At 44.2% G+C, this 26,945-nt stretch overlaps 1 protein-coding gene across 1 annotated transcript; it reads left to right on the top strand.

Moving 5' to 3' along the window:
* mtmr11 (myotubularin related protein 11) lies at window positions 1-26,945 on the top strand. Its single transcript, XM_079569334.1, has 17 exons — window positions 1-366; window positions 8,024-8,093; window positions 12,642-12,778; window positions 12,960-13,029; window positions 14,201-14,340; window positions 14,412-14,496; window positions 15,909-16,056; window positions 16,122-16,209; window positions 17,766-17,854; window positions 19,247-19,374; window positions 20,713-20,791; window positions 20,877-20,947; window positions 22,576-22,748; window positions 24,388-24,558; window positions 25,564-25,776; window positions 25,939-26,259; window positions 26,379-26,945. The coding sequence occupies exons 1-17, from the start codon at window positions 310-312 to the stop codon at window positions 26,838-26,840; spliced, it is 2,502 nt and encodes an 833-aa protein (XP_079425460.1). The 5' UTR covers window positions 1-309; the 3' UTR covers window positions 26,841-26,945.

Genomic DNA, 26,945 nt, shown 5'->3' with positions numbered 1-26,945 from the left:
GCTCCGGTAAAGTGACCGCGGGGCTCAGTGCGCATGCGGCTCCTTTAAGAAGCGAAGCGCCTGCCCCCGGTCTCCGCTCCACCATGGCACGAGCCGAACAAAAGCAGAGCCGCCGCGGAGAGGACGTGTCTCGCGCTCGGCCGTGAGGGACTCGGCTCGGACTCGGCTCGGACTCGGCCTGGACTCGGCGCGGACACGTCGTTACGCGCGGGCTGCACTCACGGTGACGCGGGGTTTTTTTGGGTCGCGCATTCGGGGACGCGGAGAAACGGAGACATCATCATCATCATCATCATCCTCAGCCCCAACATGCTGAGCGGCTCCAAAAGCACCTTCAAAGTGCGCCAGATGCAGCCGGACATGAAGGTAAGGCTGAGGGACGACGCTCCGGGACCGGGACCGGGACCGGGACCGGGACCGGGACCGGGACCGGGACCGGAGGCTTCAGAGGTTAGACTGAGGAATGTGGCGCTGAGCTGCTGCACATCTGCAGACCAGACTCAGGCCCTGGACCTGGAGCTGGAAAAGGAGCTGAGCAGTAAAGGATTCCCCCTTAAACCCCCCCCCCCACTAACCAGCCCCACCCCCTTTAGCCCCCCCACTCCAGCTTCAGTTCTGCTTTAACCTCTTAACTCCCACCTGGACGTGTTTTCTCCTGTTCTCCAAGTTCTCCAGATCTAAGAGCTTCTTCAACACAGCGATAAAGAAGAAAGGAAGAAAATGAGGATGTGAACGCAACAGTAAAGCGCTAAAAAGTGACAAAAAACAGTGACAAAAGAGCAGCAAAAAAGACAAAAATCCAGTTGAAAAAAGACAAAAATCCAACAAAAAAAATTACAAAAAAAACAGCAAAAAATGACAATAATCCAGAAAAAAAGTGACAAAAATCCAGAAAAAAGTGACAAAAATCCAGAAAAAAGTGACAAAAGAAAAGCAAAAAAAGGAATTTAAAAAGTGACAAAAACACATAAGGAAAATAAAAAGTGACGACATTGACAGTGACGACATTGACTTTACCGAGCTTTACCCAAATCTAAAAGCTTAAAAGGAAAGCGTCAACAAAGCAACGAAAACCAGGATGAAAACAGAACAAAAATGTGCCGGAAAAGCAACAAAAAAGTGACCCCCCCCCCGCTTTAACCGAGCGCATTCTCTCCAGTTCAGCTTTACCCAAATCTAAAAGCGTCTCGACTGGAGCTCACAGCCTGTAGACCAGAGCAACGCCTCATTTGAAAGCTAAGACGTGTTAGCGGTGCGTGTTAGCGGTGCGTGTTAGCGGTGCGTGTTAGCGGTGCGTGTTAGCGGTGCGTTTGAGCATTTGCCCAATTCAAAAGCACATGTAGCAACATATAGTGTCCAGATTAAGACATTTTAAGACTGTTTAGGGACACCAGGGGCCTAGCTCAAGGAGTGAGTGAGTGGTTGGTGGTCAGAGGGGCCGATGGCGCAGACTGGTTGCCTCGCTTTCAGCAGTTTACCCCAGGGCAGCTGTGGCTACAATAGTAGCTTACGACCACCGAGTATGGAGTGAATGAATAATGCAATGTAAAGGTCCCGATGCTAAAGTGGCTATGATAGTTAGCACCAGAGATCCCTATGCTACAGTGGCTATGATAGTTAGCATCAGAGGTCCCTATGCTAAAGTGGCTATGATAGTTAGCATCAGAGGTCCCTATGCTACAGTGGCTATGATAGTTAGCATCAGAGGTCCCTATGCTAAAGTGGCTATGATAGTTAGCACCAGAGGTCCCTATGCTAACGTGGCTATGATAGTTAGCACCAGAGGTCCCTATGCTACAGTGGCTATGATAGTTAGCACCAGAGGTCCCTATGCTAAAGTGGCTATGATAGTTAGCACCAGAGGTCCCTATGCTAACGTGGCTATGATAGTTAGCACCAGAGGTCCCTATGCTACAGTGGCTATGATAGTTAGCACCAGAGATCCCTATGCTAAAGTGGCTATGATAGTTAGCATCAGAGGTCCCGATGCTAAAGTGGCTATGATAGTTAGCACCAGAGGTCCCTATGCTACAGTTGCTATGATAGTTAGCACCAGAGGTCCCTATGCTAAAGTGGCTATGATAGTTAGCATCAGAGGTCCCTATGCTAAAGTGGCTATGATAGTTAGCATCAGAGGTCCCTATGCTAAAGTGGCTATGATAGTTAGCACCATAGGTCCCTATGCTAAAGTGGCTATGATAGTTAGCACCAGAGGTCCCTATGCTAAAGTGGCTATGATAGTTAGCACCAGAGGTCCCTATGCTAAAGTGGCTATGATAGTTAGCACCATAGGTCCCTATGCTAATGTGGCTATGATAGTTAGCACCATAGGTCCCTATGCTAATGTGGCTATGATAGTTAGCATCAGAGGTCCCTATGCTAAAGTGGCTATGATAGTTAGCATCAGAGGCCCCTATGCTAAAGTGGCTATGATAGTTAGCATCAGAGGCCCCTATGCTAAAGTGGCTATGATAGTTAGCATCAGAGGCCCCTATGCTAAAGTGGCTATGATAGTTAGCACCAGAGGTCCCTATGCTAAAGTGACTATGATAGTTAGCATCAGAGGCCCCTATGCTAAAGTGGCTATGATAGTTAGCATCAGAGGTCCCTATGCTAAAGTGACTATGATAGTTAGCATCAGAGGCCCCTATGCTAAAGTGGCTATGATAGTTAGCATCAGAGGCCCCTATGCTAAAGTGGCTATGATAGTTAGCATCAGAGGCCCTTATGCTAAAGTTGCTATGATAGTTAGCACCAGAGGTCCCTATGCTAAAGTGACTATGATAGTTAGCATCAGAGGTCCCTATGCTAAAGTGGCTATGATAGTTAGCATCAGAGGCCCCTATGCTAAAGTGGCTATGATAGTTAGCACCAGAGGTCCCTATGCTAAAGTGGCTATGATAGTTAGCATCAGAGGCCCCTATGCTAAAGTGGCTATGATAGTTAGCACCAGAGGTCCCTATGCTAAAGTGGCTATGATAGTTAGCACCAGAGGTCCCTATGCTAAAGTGGCTATGATAGTTAGCACCAGAGGTCCCTATGCTAAAGTGGCTATGATAGTTAGCATCAGAGGTCCCTATGCTAAAGTGGCTATGATAGTTAGCACCAGAGGTCCCTATGCTAAAGTGGCTATGATAGTTAGCACCAGAGGTCCCTATGCTAAAGTGGCTATGATAGTTAGCATCAGAGGTCCTTCCTCCTCGTGATAAATCACTCAAATGAAGCCGAGTGTTTAAGGGAGACGCTATAGAGCCGGGTTCTCAAACGTTTCATCAAAAGGTCCGAAAAATAAAAGTAAAAAAAGAGGTTTTCTGAGCTCCAAATCATTATATCGTCATTTAACCACAGACTGCATTAACATGAGCAAAAATGCTTAATATTGAAACTCATTTGAAACTTGTTCATATATAATCAGCTCTGATGGACACAGCAGTTCTAATGAGAGAAACGTAAGTTCCTAAAACACGGTAAAGGATGTTGCCAATTTCCTGTTTAGCATCACTTTGTTACAAAAGAGAGAGTTTTATTTTCCGATTAGAGCTTCATGTCTTCAACACCAGGAACAACAGTATATTAATAACTATGATCAGTGACGGTGTTGAAAGAATGTTTATTAATAATAGTGCTGTGTTTAACCTCCTAACCCCCACCTTTACTCCAGTTCAGCTTTACCCAAATCGAAAAGCTTCTTGACTGGAACTTGCTTTAAAAGATAAGACCAACAGAACTGATGTAAAAGGGTGGAATTCGCTGTTTTCGTCACTTTTTTGTTGTTTATTTTGTTGAGTTTTCACATTTTTATGGCTTTTTCCTTTGCTCTTTTTGTCACTTTTTCAGCACTTTGAAATTCTGGTGCTTGAGAAACTGTCTTCAGTTTGGCTTTACCCCAATCCAAAAGCTTCTGGAAAAAGGTGTGAAAATAGCGACAGAACTGAGACGAAAACAATGATGGAAATGTGACAAAAAAGTGAGAAAAGTTTGACAAAAAAGTGATGAAAAATTGATGAAAAAGAGGCAAAAATGTCACAAGAAATTGACAAAAAATGACCAAAGAAATTACAAAAATGTTACAAAAATGTGATAAAAATGTGACCAAAAAATAAGAAAAATGTGACAAAAAATTGCTGAAAAATTAAGAAAAAATGACAAAAAATGTGACAAAAAAGTGAGAAAAGTTTGACAAAAAAGTGACGAAAAATGTCACAAAAATTACAAAAAAGTTGACGAAAAAATGACAAAAATGTGACAAAAAAATTACAAAAAAAATGACTTACATAAATGAGTTAAATACCCAACAAAAAAAGATGGAAAAAAAATCTGTTTACTCATATTTGATGATTTTAAAACATTTATTTTGCTCAAATAAGATCATTTATGAGCTGACCCTCTGACCCTCTGACCCTCTGACCGCCCCCCCAGGTTGGGAACCACCGCTTTAGGCGACAGATTGTTCATTAGAAACAAAAAACTCCCTTGAAGCTAGCGTTGAGCTAACGTAAGCTAATGTTAGCATTGTGGTTAGCATTAGCATTGTCCCTGAAGCCGCTCGTGGCCGTCGGCGTCTCTCGTGGCTCTGAGCGCCGGGATTAAACTCAGACGGGTTTTATTAAGGAGAAGTTTGGCTTTGACTCTAAATGTGCTGGAAACATCTGGAAACATCTGGAAACATCTGGAAACATCTGGAAACATCTGGAAACATCTGTCATGCTGATGTTTGTGATGTTTGAGGCTGATGTGACTCTGACTCTGTCGTGGTGAATGGAATGTGTCGGCTCAGACCGGAGGGCGTGGTGCGGCTGGTGGTTAGGGAATGTTCTGTCGCTGTGGGGCTTAGGGACTGTGGGGGGGGGTCGAGTGGGGGGGGGGGGGGACGAGGCCTGGACAGAGGAATTTAAGAGACGTAAACACAAACTGTTTATTTCAGCTGAGACAAAGGGAAGGCACAGAAACATGTTTTACAGGCGTGTGCTGGGAATATTCACACGGAACAAACACGGACACCACATGAGCTGTAACGGGGGGGGGGCACTGACAAAACATATGTTCATTTTATCAGATTTTTATTGTTTTCTTTCTCGATATAACATCAGAAATCTGTTTTTAAATGTGCTGCAAACATTTACATTTACGTCACTTTGTCGTAGAGTCGGAGACGTTTCAGGGACGTCACAGAAACGTCTCAAAGGTTGAGGACGACAAATAGTGCAACACCAACACGACTGCTTCAGACCATGGAGACCTCAGAGACCTTTCACCTCTCAGACACCTCTCAGAGATCTCAGAGGTCTCTGAGATCTCAGAGATCTCAGAGACCTCTGAGATCTCTGTTTACACAGCAGCTAACACTGTTAGCCACGTTAGCATCATCAATTCACTGTTTAGTCCATCGGAGGGAGCCGTGTGACGATCAGAGTGAAGCTCCTTGGGGAGCGGGGGTGTGTGCCTGTGTGGGAAACACAGACACCCCCCCCCCCGTGTCTCTGAGACGACCGGCAACTGGAGACTGGAACTGGTCTCCAGGCCGGTGAGATCCGTCTCCATGATGTTGACCCTGTGTTACATATATATATATATATTTCTATATATTTGTAGTTCTCCCTCTGTGTGTTCAGTTTCTGAGTCTCTGAGTGAATCGTTTGCTCTGGTTTGTTTTGGTTTCGCTGCTTCAGAAAGTCTCATTAAAATGACGACTCTTCAGTTTTGTTTTGTCTTCGTCGGTGAAGTTCAAGGCTTTTCTGACTGATTTCAGAATGTTGTTCTTATGTGGAGGTGCCTCTGTTGTGACTCCTCATTCATGGATAAAAATAAGTGTCCACAGGCCCACGCCCTGCTCGCTCTGCTGAACAAACATGTGCTGCGTTCAGGTGCACTCGGTCACATTCCTCGCTTGTGCTGACGGAGGGAAAACCGCGGCTCTGGGATTCCTCTGGTTCAGCTTCAGCAGAATGTGGTTCTGCTGATGTTTAACTCTGACCTAAAGCCTCTCACTGAACAAACGCACGGATCAACCGGAGAACAAAGAGTCTGAAGAGTCTGGGGTTTCCTGTGTCGGCCTCACAGAAGTGTCTCCACAGAAGTGTCTCCACAGAAGTGTCTCCACAGAAGTGTCTCCACAGAAGTGTCTCCACAGAAGTGTCTCCACAGAAGTGTCTCCACAGAAGTGTCTCCACAGAAGTGTCTCCACAGAAGTGTCTCACAGAAGTGTCTCCACAAGTGACGGAGCTGCAGCTGAACATGTGGAATTCTCACTCTGTGTTTATCTGACTCTGGACAAAGGTTTAACGGCTCCTGTTTGAGCCTCAGGGCCGCGGCCTCGGCAGAAACGACTAAAGCAGGAGCAGCTCAGTCACATGAACCACACTCTCCAAACAACGCCACAAATATTTGTACAATTAACCCCTTAACTCCCGCCTGAACCGAGCACATTTTCTCCAATCCAAAAGCTTCTGGAAAAAAGCTGTGAAAATAGCAACAAAACTGAGACGAAAACAATGATGGAAATGTGACAAAAAAGTGAGAAAACATTGATAGAAAAGTGACGAAAAATTGATGAAAAAATGACAAAAATTTGACAAAAAAATTACAAAAAAATGTACACAAAAATTACAAAAATGTGACAAAATGTGACAAAAAAATGACAAAAAAAAACGACAAAAAATGACGAAAAAATTGACAAAAAATTGACAAAAAAATTACAAAAATGTGGCAAAAAAGTAAGAAAACATTGACAAAAAAAGTGACGAAAAATTGATGAAAAAGTGGCAAAAAGTCACAAAAATGTCACAAGAAATTGACAAAAATTTATGAAAAAGTGACTAAAATGACAAAAATATGACTAAAATGTGATAAAAATTTGAGAAAAGAAAATTACAAAAATGTGACAAAAAAGTGACGAAAAATTTATGAAAAAATGACAAAAATGTGACAAAAAAAATGTCAAAAAAGTTACAAAAATGAGTTGAATACCCAACAAAAAAATGATTGAAAAAAATGTGATGACGTGAGGAAAAAGATCCTCTCGGTTCAGGCGGGAGTTAAGAGGTTAATAGTGTGATGGAGTTTCTCGGCTCCACTGCCGCCGCTGCTGCAGGTTAATGTAAGACAATATCACAATTACTGTTTGTTTGTCAACAATCTCAAGAAATGTGCGGGAAAAAATGTGTTTGTGCGTCGTCCCCGTTTATAATAGATCCATGGTCGTCCCTGATCAAATACACGGAATTCAAATGATTTTATAATTGGGGAAAAGATGTGTGAAGTGTTTTTCCTGCCCTTTTGTCTTAGTCCTGACTCTGACGGACCTCAGCCTCAGCCTCCTCCTCTGTTCTCACTGAGCTCAGGCTCCGGAGACGCCTCGTGAACGTCACCACTTTCGCCGTTTTCTGTCGACGGCATTAAAGGAACAGCGGCGCTTAAACTGTACAGAGTGATTAAGTCACAGGGGCCTCAGTGAGGGGCCCCTCAGAGCCTGGACACATCAGGAGCGTCATCCATTTAAGGTTAACCTCTTCACTCCCGCCGGAACCGAGAGGATCTTTTCCCTCACGTCATCACTTTTTTTTTCATCATTTTTTTGTTGGGTATTCAACTCATTTATGTCAGTTTTGTGTCAGTTTTTGTCAAATTTTTGTCATTTTTTTGTCAATTTTTTAATCAATTTTTTGTAATTTTTTGGTCAAATTTTTATCACATTTTTGTCTCTTTTTGGTACATTTTTTGTGATTTTTTTGTGACATTTTTGCCACTTTTTCATCAATTTTTCGTCACTTTTTCATCAATGTTTTGTCACTTTTTTGTCACATTTCCATCATTGTTTTCGTCTCAGTTGTGTTGCTTGTTTCCAGAAGCTTTTGGATTGGGGTAAAGCCAAACTGGAGAAACTGCTCTCGGTTCAGATGGGAGTTAAGGGGTTGATAAAGCTGGTAAAGGTTTATTTTCAGCTGCTGTAAACACTGTAACTGCTCTGTAAAGCTGTTCATAACGATGTAGAATAATATAATCCTGATGCTTTGCTCTGTTTCAGGAGAGAATGATGACCCAGAGCGGAGGAAACGCCCGGAGCCGAGACGTGCTGGGCCTGCGCTGTCTACCAGGTACAGCTTCACCCACAGGGGGCGCTGGAGGGAGTTCAGTTACAGAGCTGTCAGTGTGAGAGTGCAGAGTGATGGACAGGCTGATGATGGCGGCGCTTCAGTGTCAGGCTCCACTTTCATCAGGGCGGAGCTTAACCGTTTATTAACCTCACCACTCTGACTGAAGAGATTTGGATCTGGATCTGGACCTGGATCTGGATCTGGATCTGGATCTGGATCTGGATCTGGATCTGGATCTGGATCTGGATCTGGATCTGGATCTGGATCTGGACCTGGATCTGGATCTGGATCAGGCTCGTCCTGCTCTCTGATCGGATCATTGTCCACAAAGTAGAATAATAATCTCCCTCTTCTGCTTCTCTCGGCTCAGTCGGACTCGCTGATCTTTATTAAAGACGAGCAGGAAGTCTCGCTTTAATCCCTGAAACCAGAAATCAACACATTTTCCTTGTAATAATTATATTTGATTGATCAAGTGTTGAACCCCCCCAAAAAGAGCTTCTTTATCGGGTCAAAAAAGTCCTAATGAGCGTGAGGCTCTGTGACCACGGAGCTTCTAGAGCAGATGTGAGACATCACATGACAATGGGAGGGAAGACCTTTGTGCCACCCCATAGATCCGCCCCTGCTGAGGCCACACCAGGCCGGCTCGGAGACAAAGTCCCACCAGGCCTCGTCCCAATAAGACATGCCCTGAACACCTCAGTCAGGAGGTATCCAGAACAGATGCCATAGCCACCTCAGCTGCTCCTTTCGACGTGAAGGAGCAGCGACTCTACTCCGAGCCCCCCCCCCTCACTAATATCATACAGACCTCACCTCTAAGATCCCGGCTACGGCCCTGCTGCTCCGACTCACACGATCACATGACGCTCCTGAAAGGCGTCAACGCAAACGATTCTGACTCATTTCTCTTGGGTGTAACACGGTCGTCACGGCAACGGTTTAAAAACGTTCACCTCAACAAATGTCACTTCCTGCCCGAGTCCAATAAGGGAAGAGGAACATAAACATCACAAAAGTATTAGGCTGTATCCAAATGTCCACACTCGTCCCTAACCCCTCATTCACTACACACTATATAGTCACAGTTGGCGATTCGGACGGAAGCCACGACTTTCTCCGCGCTGCGTGACGTCAGGCGCGCTGCGGCTGCAGATATGTTTTTTAAATGTTTTAATCTGAATTTATTTATTGTTACAAACGTTTACTTTATGAAACAGAACGACTGTTACAGGCGTTACTATCATCACAAAAAAGAAAAAAAAAAGTCACCACAGCGTGAGCTCACAGACGCTGAAAGTCGGTCAGAGCCCGGTGTCCGCAGCATCAGCAGATTGAGCGACCACATCTGATAAAAGTCACTAAACTCCAGGAATAAAGTATTTCTGTGATAAAAACCAAACTCAGAGACAGTGGAATATTTATGGATAAATACGAGTCAGATACTTTATGTTTAACATGGATTTTACGTGAATGGCTTGGATTATTCGAGAGGAAGCTATTGCTAAAGGTTAGCAGCTAACGTTAGCATGAAGTTATCGGTCATTTAACAGCTCCAGCTAAAGGTTAGCAGCTAACGTTAGCATCTTTTCACCGTAACCGGTTATATTCAGGTCGTTTATTCATGAGAAACACAAACACACGACTGAAACAGCTGATTTACTTCAGTCGTGTTTAGTTCAAAGACCTGTCTCTGTCAGGCTCTTCTCCCACTCTCGCAGTGCATTGTGGTCTATATTGTGACCATCGATACTCACTACTTTTCCAGATGCATTGTGGGAAATTTTGAGTGCATTACTTTTTTCTCTCTGGACATTCGGACACGCCTACAACATGTGACCCCTATATAGTCACTATATAGGGGATAGTGTGGACATTCGGATAAATGTGTTGAATCCAAATATGGTCATTTCCTTTGTGGGAGACAGCAGCGACTAAAGACGGGACAAATATACACAATTAAATAGTCCCTGTGAAAGGATCTCCCTCATGAGGCGCGAGGCGTGAGGCGTGAGGCGTGAGGCGTGTGAGGGTTGTTTCTGTGTCTGCGAGGCGTGAGGGTTGTGTCTGCGAGGCGTGAGGCGTGAGGCGTGAGGCGTGTGAGGGTTGTTTCTGTGTCTGCGAGGCGTGAGGGTTGTGTCTGCGAGGCGTGAGGCGTGTGAGGGTTGTGTCTGTGTCTGCGAGGCGCGTCCTCACAGGGAAAGCTTGTGGTGACAGGAGGAAAGCGGTGCATGAAAGTTTCATGTGTGACTGTGACCTGCTATTGACCCTTCACTCAGCGCTGCCCCCTGCTGGCCACACACACACCTGCAGCCAGAGGGCTTTTCTCTCTTCACCTGGAAACACAAGAAGCTGTTTAACCTCTTAACTCCCACCTGAACAGATCCTATTTTCCCCAGTTTGGCTTTACCCGAAGCAAAAAGCTTCTTGGGAAAAAAGCACCAAAACAGCCACAAAAAATGAGAAGAAAACAAGGATGTAAACGCGACAAAAATGTGACAAAAACTAAAAAAAAAGTGACAAAAATTCAACAAAAATGTGACAAAAATTCAATAAAAATCAACAAAAAAATGACAAAAATGTGACAAAAATTCAACAAAAAATCTACAAAAAATCAACAAAAATTCAATAAAAATTCAACAAAAAAATGACAAAAATATGACTTAAATTGAACAAAAAATCAACAAAAATTCAACAAAAAAATGACATAAATGTGACAAAAACTCAACCAAAGAGTGACAAAAATTCAACAAAAAATCAACAAAAAATCAACAAAAAATCAACAAAAATTTTATAAAAATCAACATAAAAATGACAAAAATGTGACAAAAATGCAACAAAAATTCAACAAAAAATCAATAAAAATCAACAAAAAAATGACTTAAATTGAACAAAAAAATCAACAAAAATCCAACAAAAATTCAACAAAAAAATGACAAAAACTCAACAAAAATGAAAAAAAAAAGAAGAAGAAAAAACAAAAAAGTTGACACAACACAGCAACAGCGCGAGGGAAAAGATCAGTTTTGTGGGTCTTAGCTTTCAAATGAGGTGTTGCCAAAAGAGGACAGAATGCATTAGGTTTAGGCGGGAGGTAAGAGGTTAATAACTCCGACACATGTGTTTGTCCCTAATGTGAGTCTTTATTCTTTTCCTGATTTATCAAGTGCTGAACCCAAAATAACAACAGCTGGAGCAGATGTTTTACATAAAAAGTATCTTCATCATCGTTATTGAGAAAGGCCTGAGCGGTTTGAATAACTGTGAATAAACCCCATGATCGTTATAATCCTGTTTTCATCAGTAACAGTCGAGTAATAATAATCTCACCGTGTAATAATAAAGATGAGCGGCGTCTTAAGCGCAGCGGTGTCGGTGGATGGCGTTGCCGTGGAAACGCGTGGGCGGCGAGCGCGGCGGTGCTGTGGAGGCGTGAGGCGTGAACACCTCCACCTCCGGCAGACAGTGGTTTCACTGAAGGCTCAGTTTAACCCCTTAACTCCCACCTGAACCGAGCACGTTTCCTCCAGTTTGGCTTTACCCCAATCTAAAAGCTTTGGAAAAAAAATAGCAACAGAACTGAGATGAAAACAATGATGAAGATGTGACGAAAAAGTGAGAAAACCTTGACAAAAAAGTGATGAAAAAAGACAAAAAAAAGACAAAAAATGGACAAAAAAAATGACAGAAAAAATCCCCCAAATTGTTAAAAAAGACAAAAAATGTTTTTTAAAAAAAAAAGACCAAAAATGACAAAAAAATGACCAAAAAAGACAAAAAAGACAAAAAAATGACAAAATAAATTCAAAAAATTTATTAAAAAGGACAAAAAATTATTTAAAAAAAAAAGACAATAAATGTGACCAAAAATGACCAAAAAAAGACTAAAAAATGGACAAAAAAATTGACAAAAAAATTGACAAAAAAATTGACAAAAAAATTCCTAAAATGTATTAAAAAAGACAAAAAAATGTGACAAAAAAATGTGACAAAAATGACCAAAAAAATACAAAAAAATGACAAAAAAATTGACAAAAAACACAAAAAAATGATTAATAAAGACAAAAAATGTGACAAAAAATGACAAAAAATGACAAAAAAATGACAAAAAATGTGACAAAAAATGTGACAAAAAGTTTATTTAAAAATTGATTTAAAAAAATGACAAAAATGCTACAAGATGAGTTGAATGCCCCCCCTCCCCCCCCCCAAAAAAGATGGAAAAAAAATCTGACGTGAGGAAAAAGATCCATTTAGATGAGTTTTGTAGATCTTAGCTTTCAAATGAGGTGTTACACTGGCCTACAGGATTTGGGTAAAGCTGAACTGGAGAAAATGCTCTCGGTTCAGGCGGGAGTTAAGAGGTTAAAGTCTGTCATTCTAAATAAAGACCAGGAGTTGTATCTGACCCGTCTGTGTCTGACCCGTCTGTATCTGACCCGTCTGTGTCTGACCCGTCTGTGTCTGACCCGTCTGACCCGTCTGTGTCTGACCCGTCTGTGTCTGACCCGTCTGACCCGTCTGACCCCTCCCCGGTGTCCACAGGCGAGTGCGTCCTCCAGAGGGTGGCCATGGTGAGGAAGAAGCTGTCGTCCAGAGAGGGGCGGGGCTGGCTGTCCGGGACGCTCTTCTGCACTCACTTCAGGGTGGCCTTTGTTCCTCAGGACGGCCCCAAACCCCCCGTGAGTACCTCAGTGAGTACCTCAGTGAGTACCTCGGTGAGTACCTCAGTGAGTACCTCAGTGAGTACCTCAGTGAGTACCTCAGTGAGTACCTCAGTGAGTACCTCAGTGAGTACCTCAGTGAGGACCTCCGTGAGTACCTCAGACTCCTCCCCCCGACTAAACTGTGGGCCCTTTTCAGGACAACGCCGACCCCGTCCTGCTGGGAGACCATGACGTGGCTCTGGCCTCCATCGAGAAGGTGGTCGTGGGTAAGGACGGAGGACCCTTCACTGGGGGGACAGGACTCTTCACTGGGGGGACAGGACTCTTCACTGGACTCAGGAGGGACAGGACTCTTCACTGGGGGGACAGGACTCTTCACTGGACTCAGGAGGGACTGGACTCTTCAAAGGGACAAAAAATTGACAAAAAATGGCAATAAATGATTTTAAAAAATGACAATTAATGTGACAAAAAATTGATTAAAAAGAGACCAAAAAAATGACACGAGGGACAGGTCTCTTCACTGGGACAAAAATATGACAAAAAATGACCAAAAAATGACCAAAAAAATTAGAATAAACGTGACCAAAAAATTGATTAAAAAGAGAAAAAAAATGTGACAAAAAATGGCAAAAAAGACAAAAAATTTACCAACAAAATATAAATAAAATGATTAAAAAAAGACAAAAAATCGACAAAAAAAAAGACAAAAAATGTGACAAAAAAAGACAAAAAAATGATTAAAAAATGACACAGGGACAGGACTCTTCACTGGGACAAAAATATGACAAAAAATGACCAAAAAATGTGGCAAAAAATTGATTAAAAAATGACAATAAATGTAACAAAAAATGACAAAAAAGACAAAAAATGTAACAAAAAATGACCAAAAAATGATTTAAAAAATGACAATAAATGTGACAAAAAAGACAACAAATGGACAAAAAATGACCAAAAAAAGACAAAAAAAATGACATGAGGGACAGGACTCTTCACTGGGACAAAAATATGACAAAAAATGACCAAAAAATGTGACAAAAAATTGATGAAAAAAAGACAAAAAAGACAAAAAATTGATGAAAAAAAGACAAAAAATGGATGAAAAAAAGACAAAAAAAGACAAAAAAAATGATGAAAAAAAGACAAAAAAAATGTTACAAAAAAGACCAAAAAATGATTAAAGAAATGATTAAAAAAATTACTAAAAATGTGACAAAAAATAAAAAAACAAAAACAATAAATGTGACATAAAATGACACAGGGACAGGACTCTTCATTGGACTCACAAGGGACAGGACTCTTCTCTGGACTCATGAAGGACAGGACTCTTCACTGGGGGGACTGGACTCTTCACTGGACTCATGAGAGACAGGACTCTTCATGGACTCTTCACTGGACTCTTCACTGGACTCAGCAGCCGCTCTCTGCTTCTTCCAGTGGGACCGAACCGGACGAAGCTGGTGACCCCCTCGTCCTCGCTGAAGTTCACCCCTGAGGAGCTGCTGCTTTACTGCCGGGACATGCGGGTGGTCTGCCTCCTGTTCGACCGCCTCACCCCGGACTCCCAGGTCCTCCAGGTCAGGACGGGTTCTCTGCTCCTCTTCATCCTCCTGATCTTCTGTGATTCATTCTGTCGTCGTTTCCACAGATGACCTACACCATCGCCAAGACCTACCAGCCCCTGAAGCCCGGGTCAGTGCTGTCCTTCCAGAACGCCGCCCTGGGCAGTGTGGGTACGTACGGGGCCAGCAGTCTCTGGGCAGTGTGGGTACGTACGGGGCCAGCAGTCTCTGGGCAGTGTGGGTAAAGTGTGATGAGTCTCTGGGCAGTGTGGGTACGTACGGGGTCAGCAGTCTCTGGGCAGTGTGGGTAAAGTGTGGTGAGTCTCTGGGCAGTGTGGGTAAAGTCTGGTGAGTCAGTCTTCACAGATGAAGATTTGACGAAAAAGTGAGAAAACCTTGACAAAAAAGTGATGAAAAAATGTGACAAAAAAGACAAAAAAATTGACCAAAAACATGACAAAAAAATCCCAAAATTTATTAAAAAAGGACAAAAAATGATTAAAAAAAAATGACAAAAAAGCTACAAGATGAGTTGAATACCCCACCCCCCACCCCAAAAAAAAAGATGGTAAAGCGTGATGAGTCTATGGGCAGTGTGGGTAAAGTGTGGTGAGTCAGTCTTCACAGATGAAGATTTGACGAAAAAGTGAGAAAACCTTGACAAAAAAGTGATGAAAAAATGTGACCAAAAAAGACAAAAAAAAGACAAAAAATGGACTAAAAAATTGACCAAAAAAATCCCCCAAATTGTTTAAAAAAAGACAAAAAATTGACCAAAAATGACCAAAAATGACCAAAAAAAGACACACAAAAAAGACAAAAAAAAGACAAAAAAATGACAAAAAAAATGACAAAATTTATTAAAAAAGGACAAAAAATTGATTTAAAAAAATGACAAAAAAGCTACAAGATGAGTTGAATACCCCCCCCCCCCCCAAAAAAAAAAAGATGGTAAAGCGTGATGAGTCTCTGGGCAGTGTGTGTAAAGTGTGGCGAGTCTCTGGGCAGTGTGCACTGCAAAAAGTAATTTACTAGATTAGTTTCGAAGTCTCAGTTTGAGCATAATAATCCTATTTTTTTTGTGATTTTGACTGGTTAAGATTCAGTTGGGCATTTGTCCTAGATTATCTCACTTGCTCTGAGATGTTTCTGACTCGTTTCAATACATTTCGCCGTTTTTTCAAGTACGTTTCTTTGCCACTGGGGAAAGAAAAATGGTCTTGTCCCATTGACAGTTTTACTTTCTTATTTCAAGCGATATTTACCACAGAACTGGTCTGAAATGTCCTCAAACAAGCAAAGTAAACTTGGTCAGATCAGGAAAAAGGTCTAAATGAGTGAAAACCGCTAAAACAAGATACATTTCCTCAATTTTAGTCATTTAAGCCAATGCTTGATATTTACTTTTTATAGTGTGGTCTCTGAGCAGTGTGGGTAAAGTGTGGCGAGTCTCTGAGCAGTGTGGCTAGTCTGGTGAGTCTCTGAGCAGTGTGGGTAAAGTGTGGTGAGTCTCTGAGCAGTGTGGGTAAAGTGTGGCGAGTCTCTGGGCAGTGTGGCTAAGGCGATCGTGTCTACATGTGCAGAGATGAAGCAGTTCCTGAGTAACCGCTGCAGGGAGCCGCAGATGAACTGGTTCGAGTCGGCGCTGGACTGGGAGCAGGAGCTGGAGCGCTGCGGAGCCGTGGGCTGGAGGGTCAGCGGGGTCAACGAGCGCTTCGAGATGGCCACCAGGTAAAGTCTGACCCAGGTCCCGACAGCGTGAGGCGCCCCCTGACTGTGGCGCTCTGTCCCCGCAGCCTGCCGCGCTTCCTGGTGGTGCCACAGAAGGTTCTGGACACGGAGCTGAAGAAGAGCTTCGCCCACTTCAGCGAAGGCCGGATCCCGGTCAGTAACGCCCCGAAGCTTTCAGGGATTTTAAACGGTAACGCCGTCAAGGGGTGACTCTGTCTGTGAAATAAAGTTCTTCCTTCTTCCTTAAACTCCACCAGAATAAAACTGTTTACACACTTGCAATTTATCGTCTGCAAGATATTGAAATGGCTGTTTGGAAGATGCAAATTTACAACATTGAGTTTATCTCCAATGTTAAAGAGGGGGTGTTCTGCTTGTTTCAGTCCCATAGCACCAGTCTATATCACACTACAATGATGACAAACCTTCTGTTGGTCTGTAAATGCAGTAAATTAGAATAACTGCCTTGTATAAAATGTCTCTCTCAAAATGGCTGTAGTGAATGTCTTGAAATAGGCCTCTGTCTCTTTAACCTCTTATCTCCCGCCTGAACCGAGAGCATTTTCTCCAGTTCAGCTTTACCCAAATCCTGTAGGCCAGTGTTACGCCTCATTTGAAAGCTAAGATCTACAAAACTCATCTGAATGGATCTTTTTCCCTCACGTCATCAGATTTTTTCATCATTTTTGGGGGGGTTTTCAACTCATTTTAGTAACTTTTTTGTAGTTATTTGTCACTTTTTGTCAATTTTTTGTCCATTTTTTATCACATTTTTGTTATTTTTTCGTCCATTTTTTGCTAATTTTTAGTAATTTTTTTGTCACTTTCTGTCATTTTTTGACCTTTTTTGTCAATTGTTTTGTCACATTTTTGTCATTTTTTTGTAAATTTTTGTGACATTTTTTCATAATTTTTTTTTTAATTTTTGGTCAATTTTCTGTTATTTTTTTGTACATTTTTTGTCAGTTTCTTGTCTAAGTTTTCTCACTTTTTTGTCACATCATCATTGTTTTCGTCTCAGTTTTGTTGCTATTTTCTCACATTTTTTCCAGAAGCTTTTGGATTTGGGTAAAGCTGGAGAAAATGTGCTCGGTTCAGGTGGGAGTTAAGGGGTTAAGAACCTCTGAGCCTTTAGACACGCCCCCTCCACACGCTGTCTGTGGCATCAGTGGGGAGGGGGTTCTGCTGAGGAGCAGTGGTTGGTTACTCGGCTGGTGACGAAAGCTCGGAGGCGTCTCCGGGAGGTGGGGGCGTTCCTAGGAGGACTCAGGCAAACCTATCCCTAAAATGGCCGCCACCAGAGTTTTTACAGATTACTCAGAAATATGTGAATGTGCCAAGGCAACACTTCAGCCATGTTTTTAATGAGGGAGTGACAGAATAACATGATGGAAAGCCTGAAAAAGTCAATTTTGCACAATAAGAAATGTGGGGGAAAAAAAATAATTTAAAAAATACATTTAGTATGTAAATTGACAAATGCTACAGGGTACAGCGGTGAAGGGCCTGTCTCACCGGTCTGGAGAGTAGTTGGAGACCCGAGCTCCTCCTGGGTAACTCAGCTCCTCACCCGATCTCGAAGGGTGCGCCCAGACACCCTGAAATCAAACCTGTTTGTTTTCGACACTACCCGGAGACTCGCCTGATCTCCAGGGGACGTCTCGGAGACATCTCTGTGACAGTGTGTGATGTTGCTTGTGCTCCTGCAGCGTTGGAGCTGGAGACACCCGCGCGGCGCTGACCTCCTGAGGATGTCCAGCTTTCAGAACAACATCTACCACGAGAAAGACGACATACGGTACTGCCCTGGCCCACATCGCCCCACACTCACACTCACCCTCACACTCACGCTCACACTCACACTCACACTCACACTCACACTCACACTCACACTCACACTCACACTCACACTCACACTCACACTCACTTTTATCCAGCCTTGAACCCAGGGCCGGACTGGGACTGAAACACAGCCCTGGACTCGGACCAGCCTGGCCCAAATCAGCGTAATCGTGACACTTCCACAAATACATGTTTTAACCTCTTACCCCCCGCCTAAACCAAATGCATTCTGGCCTCTTTTGGCTGTTATATAGGCCTGTGTAACACCTCATTTGAAAGCTAAGACCCACAAAACTGACCTTTTTCCTCGCGTTGTTGCTGAGTTGTGTCACCTTTTGTATCATTCATTTTTGTTGAGTTTTTGTAGAATTTTTGTCACATTTTTGTCACATTTTTGTCACATTTTTGTTGATTTTTTGTTGAATTTTTGTTGAATTTTTGTTGATTTTTTGTTGAATTTTTGTTGAATTTTTGTTGAATTTTTGTTGAATTTTTGTTGAATTTTTGTCACATTTTTGTTGATTTTTTGTTGAATTTTTGTCACATTTTTGTCACATTTTTGTCACTTTTTTTTCCACATTTTTGTTGAATTTTTGTCACATTTTTGTCACATTTTTGTTGAATTTTTGTCACATTTTTGTTGAATTTTTGTCACATTTTTGTCACATTTTTGTTGATTTTTTGTTGAATTTTTGTTGAATTTTTGTCACATTTTTGTCACATTTTTGTTGAATTTTTGTCACATTTTTGTCACATTTTTGTCACATTTTTGTTGAATTTTGTCACATTTTTGTCACATTTTTGTCACATTTTTGTTGATTTTTTGTTGAATTTTTGTCATATTTTTGTCACATTTTTGTCACATTTTTTTCACATTTTTTTCACATTTTTGTCACATTTTTGTAGAGTTTTTGTCACATTTTTTTCACATTTTTGTCACATTTTTGTAGAGTTTTTGTCACATTTTTGTCACATTTTTGTCACATTTTTGTCACATTTTTGTCACATTTTTGTTGAATTTTTGTCACATTTTTGTTGCATTTTTGTTGAATTTTTGTCACATTTTTGTTGAATTTTTGTCACATTTTTGTTGCATTTTTGTTGAATTTTTTGTTGAATTTTTGTCACATTTTTGTTGAATTTTTGTCACATTTTTGTTGAGTTTTTAATCATTTTTTGTCCGTGTTTTTCTCATGTTTTCATCCTCGCTATTTTGATGCTTTTCTTTTTAGCTTTCAGATTTGGGTAAAGCTCGGTTGAGGCGGGACTGGTGGCCCTCGAGCCAGTGGCGCCTCTGTGCTCTTCCACCTCATTCACACACTCCTCCCTCCTCCTCCCTCCTCCGCAGGAACCTGGAGCTGGTGCTGTTCGGGGGCCACTCGTCCCTGTGTGTGGTGGTGGAGCTGGGGGAGGAGCTGCCGTCGCCCCCTGACGTCCAGCTGGCCCACAGCCGCCTGCGGGGGCTCTGCCTGGGGGGTCAGAGACGTTCACTCTCTCTGTAGAGCTTAAGAAAATACATGATCACCTCTGATTCTAAAACTGGGACTAAAATGTCCAGATGTTTTAGTCGACTAAAGTAAGGCTAAATAAAAATGAAAAGCGGAGATAAACTCATCCAGATTCACTGACGTCTGAAAGAGCCTCAGATCAGGTAAAGTCTCTGCTGTCGGAGCCGCTCTGAGCTTCATCATGTGGAGCAGAAACATGAAGAGGAGCTGATTAAATATGATTATGATGAATATTATAAAAGCAAAGTCGACTAAATTTTCTCGCAATTTCAGTCGACTAAAACTAGACTACATTTTTTGACTAAATCTTTTTTTCTCTTTTTTCGTCAAAAGACTAAAACTAAATTAAAACATGTTGTCAAAATTAACACTGACACCAACTGATGAAAATTCCAAAAGACATCGCTTAAGGCAGCTTTAATGTAAATATTGATATTTTTACAAATTTACCAAGTTTGCTTCTTCTATTTGCAGCATTAGTTCTTCTGAGAATGTCTTCCAGATCCAAGTCAAACTGTTCACTGTGAGAAAATCCTGAACTGAACTGAAAACCAATCAAATTGAATGGGCCATATTCACAGTGACCCCACGTGTTTCCGCCTGGACAGTAAACCAGACACTGTCCTTCCTGTCCGTTTTCTCTTCCCATTAAAAATGAGCAGGTCCCACAGAAATGAAGCAATAGCTTTAGATTTGGTGAAGGACAGAGAGTAAAAGTTCAGATGTGACGGAGCAGGTTAGAAAATATTACATGAGACGTAACGACATTTGTCTTGAGGCTAACGCGGCTAACACAAAATAAAAAATAAAACTAGCGCAAAGTTTTGAACGAGCATGCGCAAAAAAGAATCGTCCTGTTAGTTTAAATAATATTTACTTGTTTACATGTTATATTATCATTTTTCAACACTAGCCTTTAGCTCTAAGATAAAAGCTCCGCCCCTTACGAGCGCTGGTGTTTCCTTTGGGGCAGATTCACAGTGAACATGATGTTTGTAACACGTTTCTGTGACTCCATCAGTAACTCGTCCTTAACCAGATCCTGAGCTTCTCTTTATGTGTGTGGGACCTGCTAATCGTGAACGGAAACGATCAGCGACAGGAAGTCCAGGTCTGGCTGACTGTCCAGGAAGACGTCACGTGGGGAAACTGTGCATAAGCCTATTGTGAATCGAATCGAATTGACTAAATGACTAAATGTCATGTGCAGAATGTCATAATCTCATCTGTCTTTACTCCTCGTTCTGTCCTTCTGTCCTTCTGTCTCTCTGTCCCCCTGTCCTTCTGTCCTTCTGTCCCTCTACAGACGTGTCCAGCTCTGTGACGGTGCCGGACGATAAATGGCTGTCGACGCTGGAGAGCACCCACTGGCTCCAGTACACCAGGTACTCACTCTCTACACCGGGTTTAGTCTCCGCCCCCGTGCTCCCCCTCAGAGTCTGCGTGTTCCTGATGTTCCTGTTTGTGCAGGTCTTGTCTGAGGAAGGCGTCTGAGGTTTGCTGTTTGCTCCGGAGCGGTCACCTCACTGTGGCGCTGCAGGGTGAGTCCAGCGTTTACTCGTACAGTAGGGGGCAGTGTTGGGCCGCACAGTAGGGGGCAGCGTTTACTCGTACAGTAGGGGGCGGTGTTGGGCCGTAAGATAAGATAAACCTTTATTGATCTCACAAAGGAGAAATTCACTTGTTACAGTCGGCGTTACTTCACAGTCTTATTGTACAGTCTGACAGCAGTGGGGATGAAGGCTTTGCGGTAGCGCTCCGTCCTGCACTGAGGGTGTCTCAGTCTGCCACTGAGAGAGCTGCTCAGCTCTTCTACAGTCCCGTGCAGTGGGTGGGAGGTGTTGTCCATGATGGAGGTGAGCTTGGCTAACACCCTCCTGTCCCTCACCTCCTCCACAGAGTCCAGGGGGCAGCCCAGGACGGAGCTGGCCCTCCTGACCAGCTTGTTCAGTCTGTTCTTGTCCCGCTCTGTGCGGCCCGGGGCCCAGCACACGGCAGCGTAGTGGAGAGCAGAGGCCACCACAGAGTCATAAAAAGTCCTGAGCAGAGGCCTGCTCACTCCGAACGACCTCAGTCTCCTCAGAAGGTGGAGGCGACTTTGGCCCTTCTTCTACAGGGCGTTGGTGTTGTGGGACCAGTCCAGCTTATTGTTGAGGTGAACACCCAGGTACTTGAAACTGTCCACCTCCTCAATGTCCTCCCCCTGGATGTTCAGCGGTGTGTGCGGCAGTGGCTTCCTCGTGAAGTCGATCACCATCTCCTTCGTCTTACTGATGTTCAAGCACAGGTGGTTGCGCTCACACCAGTCCACAAAGTCTATGATGACTGACCCGTACTCCAGGTCGTTCCCCTTAGACACACAGCCCACGATGGCGGAGTCGTCGGAGAACTTCTGGAGATGACAACTGTCCGTGTTGTATGTGAAGTCCGATGTGTAGATGGTGAAGAGAAACGGTGAGAGGACGGTGCCCTGAGGGGCCCCAGTGCTGCAGACGACCACCTCAGACTCACAGCTGCGCAGCCGCACATACTGTGGTCGGTCCGTGAGGTAGTCGATGGTCCATGCGGTGAGATGTTCATCCACTCCCGCGTCCTCCAGCTTCCCCCGCAGCAGCGCCGGCCTGATGGTGTTGAAGGCACTGGAGAAGTCAAAGAACATGACCCTCACAGCGTTCCCGGCGTGCTCCAGGTGCGTGAGCGCCCGCTCCGACAGGTAGATGACAGCGTCCTCCACTCCGATGTTGGGTCTGTAAGCAAACTGCAGCGGGTCAAGGGTGGGGCTTACCACAGAGCGGAGGTGGGTGAGGATGAGCCGCTCCATCGTCTTCATCAGGTGGGAGGTCAGGGCGACTGGTCTGTAGTGGGCCGGTTCCCTGGCGTGCGCTGTTTTAGGAACCGGGATCAGACAGGAGGTCTTCCACAGGACGGGGACCTTCTCCAGACTGAGGCTCAGGTTGTAGATGCGGCAGAGGACCTCGGAGAGCTGGTCTGCACAGGTCCTCAGCAGCCTGGGACTGATGCCATCTGGTCCTGCAGCTTTCCCCCGCTTCAGTCGCATCAGCTCATCAGTACAGTAGGGGGCGGCGTCGGGCCGTACAGTAGGGGGCAGCGTTGGGCCGCCTGGAGGGGGCGTGTGCAGTATTATAACAAGCGCTGGTTGTGTCTGCAGAGCCGGAGGACCGGGACCTGGGGGCCCTCGTGGCCTCCCTGGTGCAGGTCATGTGTGACCCGCACTGCCGCACCCAGATGGGCTTCCAGGGCCTCGTCCAGAAGGAGTGGGTGACGAGCGGGCACCGCTTCTGCAGCCGCTTCAACTACCACCGGGACAGCGACAAGGACGAGGTGAGGGGGGGGGGGCTCGTTCCTGCTCCTGCATTAACATTAGCTTCAGCATAAACATTAGCTTTAGCATTATCATTAGCTTTAGCCTTATCATTAGCTTTAGCATTAACATTAGCTTTAGCATAAACATTAGCTTTAGCATTAACATTAGCTTTAGCATAAACATTAGCTTTAGCATTAACATTAGCTTTAGCATTATCATTAGCATTATCATTAGCTTTAGCCTTATCATTAGCTTTAGCATTAACATTAGCTTTAGCATTATCATTAACTTTAGCATTATCATTAACTTTAGCATTCACATTAGCTTTAGCATTAACATTAGCTTTAGCATTAACATTAGCATTAGCATTAAAATTAGCGTTAGCATAATCATTAGCTTTATCATTACCATTAGCTTTAGCATTATCATTAGCTTTAGCATTCACATTAGCTTTAGCATTAACATTAGCTTTAGCATTAAAATTAGCGTTAGCATTATCATTAGCTTTAGCATTACCACTAGCTTTAGCATTATCATTAGCTTTAGCATTCACATTAGCTTTAGCATTATCATTAGCTTTAGCATTAACATTAGCTTTAGCATTATCATCAGCTTTAGCGTTAACATTAGCGTTAGCATTATCATTAGCTTTAGCATTATCATTAGCTTTAGCATTAACATTAGCCTATGCAATTTCTCCATCTGTGAGATCAATAAAGTACCATTGTAGCTCCCAGCTGAATGAATACGCGTACAAGTGGGATATGCCTTTTTTCCGTTTTATTTCCAGTAAGATCCGTATATCACCACCGTAAGAGCTAAAACATATATTACAGTGCATCAGTTTTAGGTTTAAGTAACATTGCAAACATAAAATAGAATACACATACCTTATTTCCCCATCAGCTAGGGCTAAGAGAACCATTCAAAACCATCTAACCATCCAACCCGCCATGACCTTTTAAACACTTCCTGCTTCTTCATAACAGGAAATGGCTTGAGCAATGCCGGAAGTTATCAAAATAAAATCCAAAAAGAAGAGGAGAAAACTTAGTCCAATACAACCATCTTATCTTATCTTATTAACATTAGCTTTAGCATTATCATTAGCTTTAGCATTATCATTAGCTTAAGCATTATCACTAGCTTTAGCATTAACATTAGCTTTAGCATTATCATTAGCTTTAGCATTAGCATTAGCTTTAGCATTATCATTAGCTTTAGCATTATCATTAGCTTTAGCATTAACATTAGCTTTAGCATTATCATTAGCTTTAGCATTATCATTAGCTTTAGCATTATCATCAGCTTTAGCATTAACATTAGTGTTAGCATTATCATTAGCTTTAGCATTATCATTAGCTTTAGCATTATAATTAGCTTTAGCATTAACATTAGCTTTTGCATTAACCTCCTCCTGGACTGCATGTGTCAGTGCCTGATGTTCTCTTCTCTCTGCAGGCTCCAGTCTTCCTGCTCTTCCTGGTCTGTGTGTGTCAGTGCCTGATGTTCTCTTCTCTCTGCAGGCTCCAGTCTTCCTGCTCTTCCTGGTCTGTGTGTGTCAGTGCCTGATGTTCTCTTCTCTCTGCAGGCTCCAGTCTTCCTGCTCTTCCTGGTCTGTGTGTGTCAGTGCCTGATGTTCTCTTCTCTCTGCAGGCTCCAGTCTTCCTGCTCTTCCTGGACTGTGTGTGGCAGCTCTGGGCACAGTTTCCCTCTCGATTCCAGCTCACGGAGGACTTCCTGCTGGCCCTTCACGACAGCGTGCACCTGCCGCTCTTCTCCACCTTCCTGGCCAACTCTCAGAGGGAGCGGCTCAAGAGAACCCAGGTAAACACCTTCTCCAGATGGAGCAACATCTGGGCACCTCAGCTGAGGCCCCGCCTCCTCTGGGTGAAACTAAAGGAGCATCAGTGCACCATCGAAACACACGGCTGAAAAGAGCAGGCGTTCTGATCAAAACTGCAGAATTTGCGAGTTTAACATTAGCTTTAGCATTAACGTTAGCTTTAGAATTAACGTTAGCTTTAGCATTAACATTAGCTTTAGCATTAACGTTAGCTTTAGCATTAACATTAGCTTTAGCATTAACAATAGCTTTAGCATTAACATTAGCTTTAGCATTAACATTTGCATTAACATTAGCTTTAGCATTAACATTAGCTTTAGCATTAACATTAGCTTTAGCATTAACATTTGCATTAAAATTAGCTTTAGCATTAACATTAGCTTTAGCATTAACGTTAGCTTTAGCATTAACATTAGCTTTAGCATTATCATTAGCTTTAGTATTAGCTTTAGCATTAGCTTTAGCATTAACATTAGCTTTAGCATTAATATTAGCTTTAGCATTAACATTAGCTTTTGCATTAACATTAGCTTCAGCATTAACATTAGCTTTAGCATTAACATTAGCTTTAGTATTAACATTAGCTTTAGCATTAACATTAGCTTTAGCATTATCATTAGCTTTAGCATAAACATCAGCTTTAGCATTATAATTAGCTTCAGCATTAACATTAGCTTTAGCATTAACATTAGCTTTAGCATTATCATTATCTTTAGCTTTAGCTTTAGCATTAGCTTTAGCATTAACATTAGGTTACATATTTGAAAAGGAGTGAGCAGAGATGCACAGCCCCAGTGCTTCGCGGCCCATTCGTGTTTGTGTGTCAGTAGCGCGGGATGTTCCTGTACAGTCACATGTTCACTGTTTGTTCTGGACTCATGGACATATTTGGAGCTTCTGTTTTACCCACAGGGGGCGCTAACCTTGGTGTTTGTAAATGTTTGGATTCTAGTTCTTCTAAACCCTCCGTTGCCGTGTTTCCGCAGCACCTGGGCCAGTCGTACACGCGTGTGGAGGGCTGGAGGGACCAGACGTTTGACCCAGGTGACCCGTGTGACCCGCCGCTGCCCCCCGTGTGGGACTGGGACCTGCAGTTCAGTAAAGAGCGGCAGGTGGCCTTCACTCAGCCTGTGGCCAGCTCCGGCCCAGCTCCGGCCCTGCTCAACGGAAACCTCAACACCAACACGGACACGCTGAGGGTGAGTCGGTCAGGACGGTCAGGACGGTCAGGACGGTCAGGACGGTCAGGACACTGAGGACACTGAGGGCGCTGTCTGTGTGTTGTTCATGTGTTGTTCATGTGTTGTTCATGTCTTGTTCATGTCTTCTTCATGTCTTGTTATTCTCGTATATTTGGGCAGATCACTGACACCATCCCGGGCTCCGTGTTCCTGCTGTCCCGGGGCAGTTTCTCCTGCCCCCCTCACCTGCCGCCCTGGCGCAGTGGCGGGGGCGGTGGTGTGTACCGGAAGAGCCACCGGAGGGCGCTGTCCTCGGAGCACGTGCCGGGGCTGGAGCGGCTGCTGAAGGCCTGGGCCGTGGCCGAGTTTCCTCACAGCTTCATCTCACACTCGGGCCCCCAGGGGCCCCTGGACCCGTACGAGCCGCTGCTGCCCCTGCTGCTGGGGCCCTGCATGAGTCTGTGGAGGCAGTGCTACCTGCGGGGGGCCATACATGCACAGGTACGTGGACGGGACTCAGACCTGGGGCTGGACTCAGACTCAGAGGGGATGTCGGCTGTTCGGGGGGTACCTGACAGTGAACGTTCGAGTGAATATTCCATCTGCTTCTCCCTGTGCAGGCCTTCTCACACCCGCTGTCGGCGCCTCAGCCCCACCCGGTGGACCGTCTGTCCCAGGAGGTCCTGCTGCTGCGGACCAGACTGGCCCAGGTCTCCGTCTCCAAAGACCCGCCGTCCCCGGACACCCGGCGCGGGACGACGGGGAAGAGGCTGATCCACCCCAACCTCAACCACAACGCCAACAACAGCACCTTCCTGTACCCCGGCCCCAAAGCCTCCGCCAACGCCCCGCCCCGTACGCTCCCGCCCTCCGCCAACACCCCGCCCCGTACGCTCCCGCCCTCCGCCAACGCCCCGCCCCGTACGCTCCCGCCCTCCTCCTCCTCCGCTCGCCCCGGCGCCCACAGGAGCGCCGGGAAACAGCACTCCTTCCTGTTCGGCCCCGCGTCCCCGGCAGAGGCCCAAACCGAGGAGCGCACGAGGGCACCCCACACCCAGAGCAAGCCCCCCAGCGCCTCCTGATACGCCCCGGGCTGCGGCGTGCTCACCAGGGGGCGCTCTCACCAGGGGGCGCTCTCTCCAGGGGGCGCTCTCACCAGGGGACGCTCTCACCAGGGGGCGCTCTCT

Source organism: Gobius niger (assembly GCF_951799975.1).
Source record: "Gobius niger genome assembly, chromosome: 13".
Lineage (NCBI taxonomy): Eukaryota > Metazoa > Chordata > Actinopteri > Gobiiformes > Gobiidae > Gobius > Gobius niger.
This window is presented reverse-complemented; position numbering and strand designations above follow the sequence as displayed.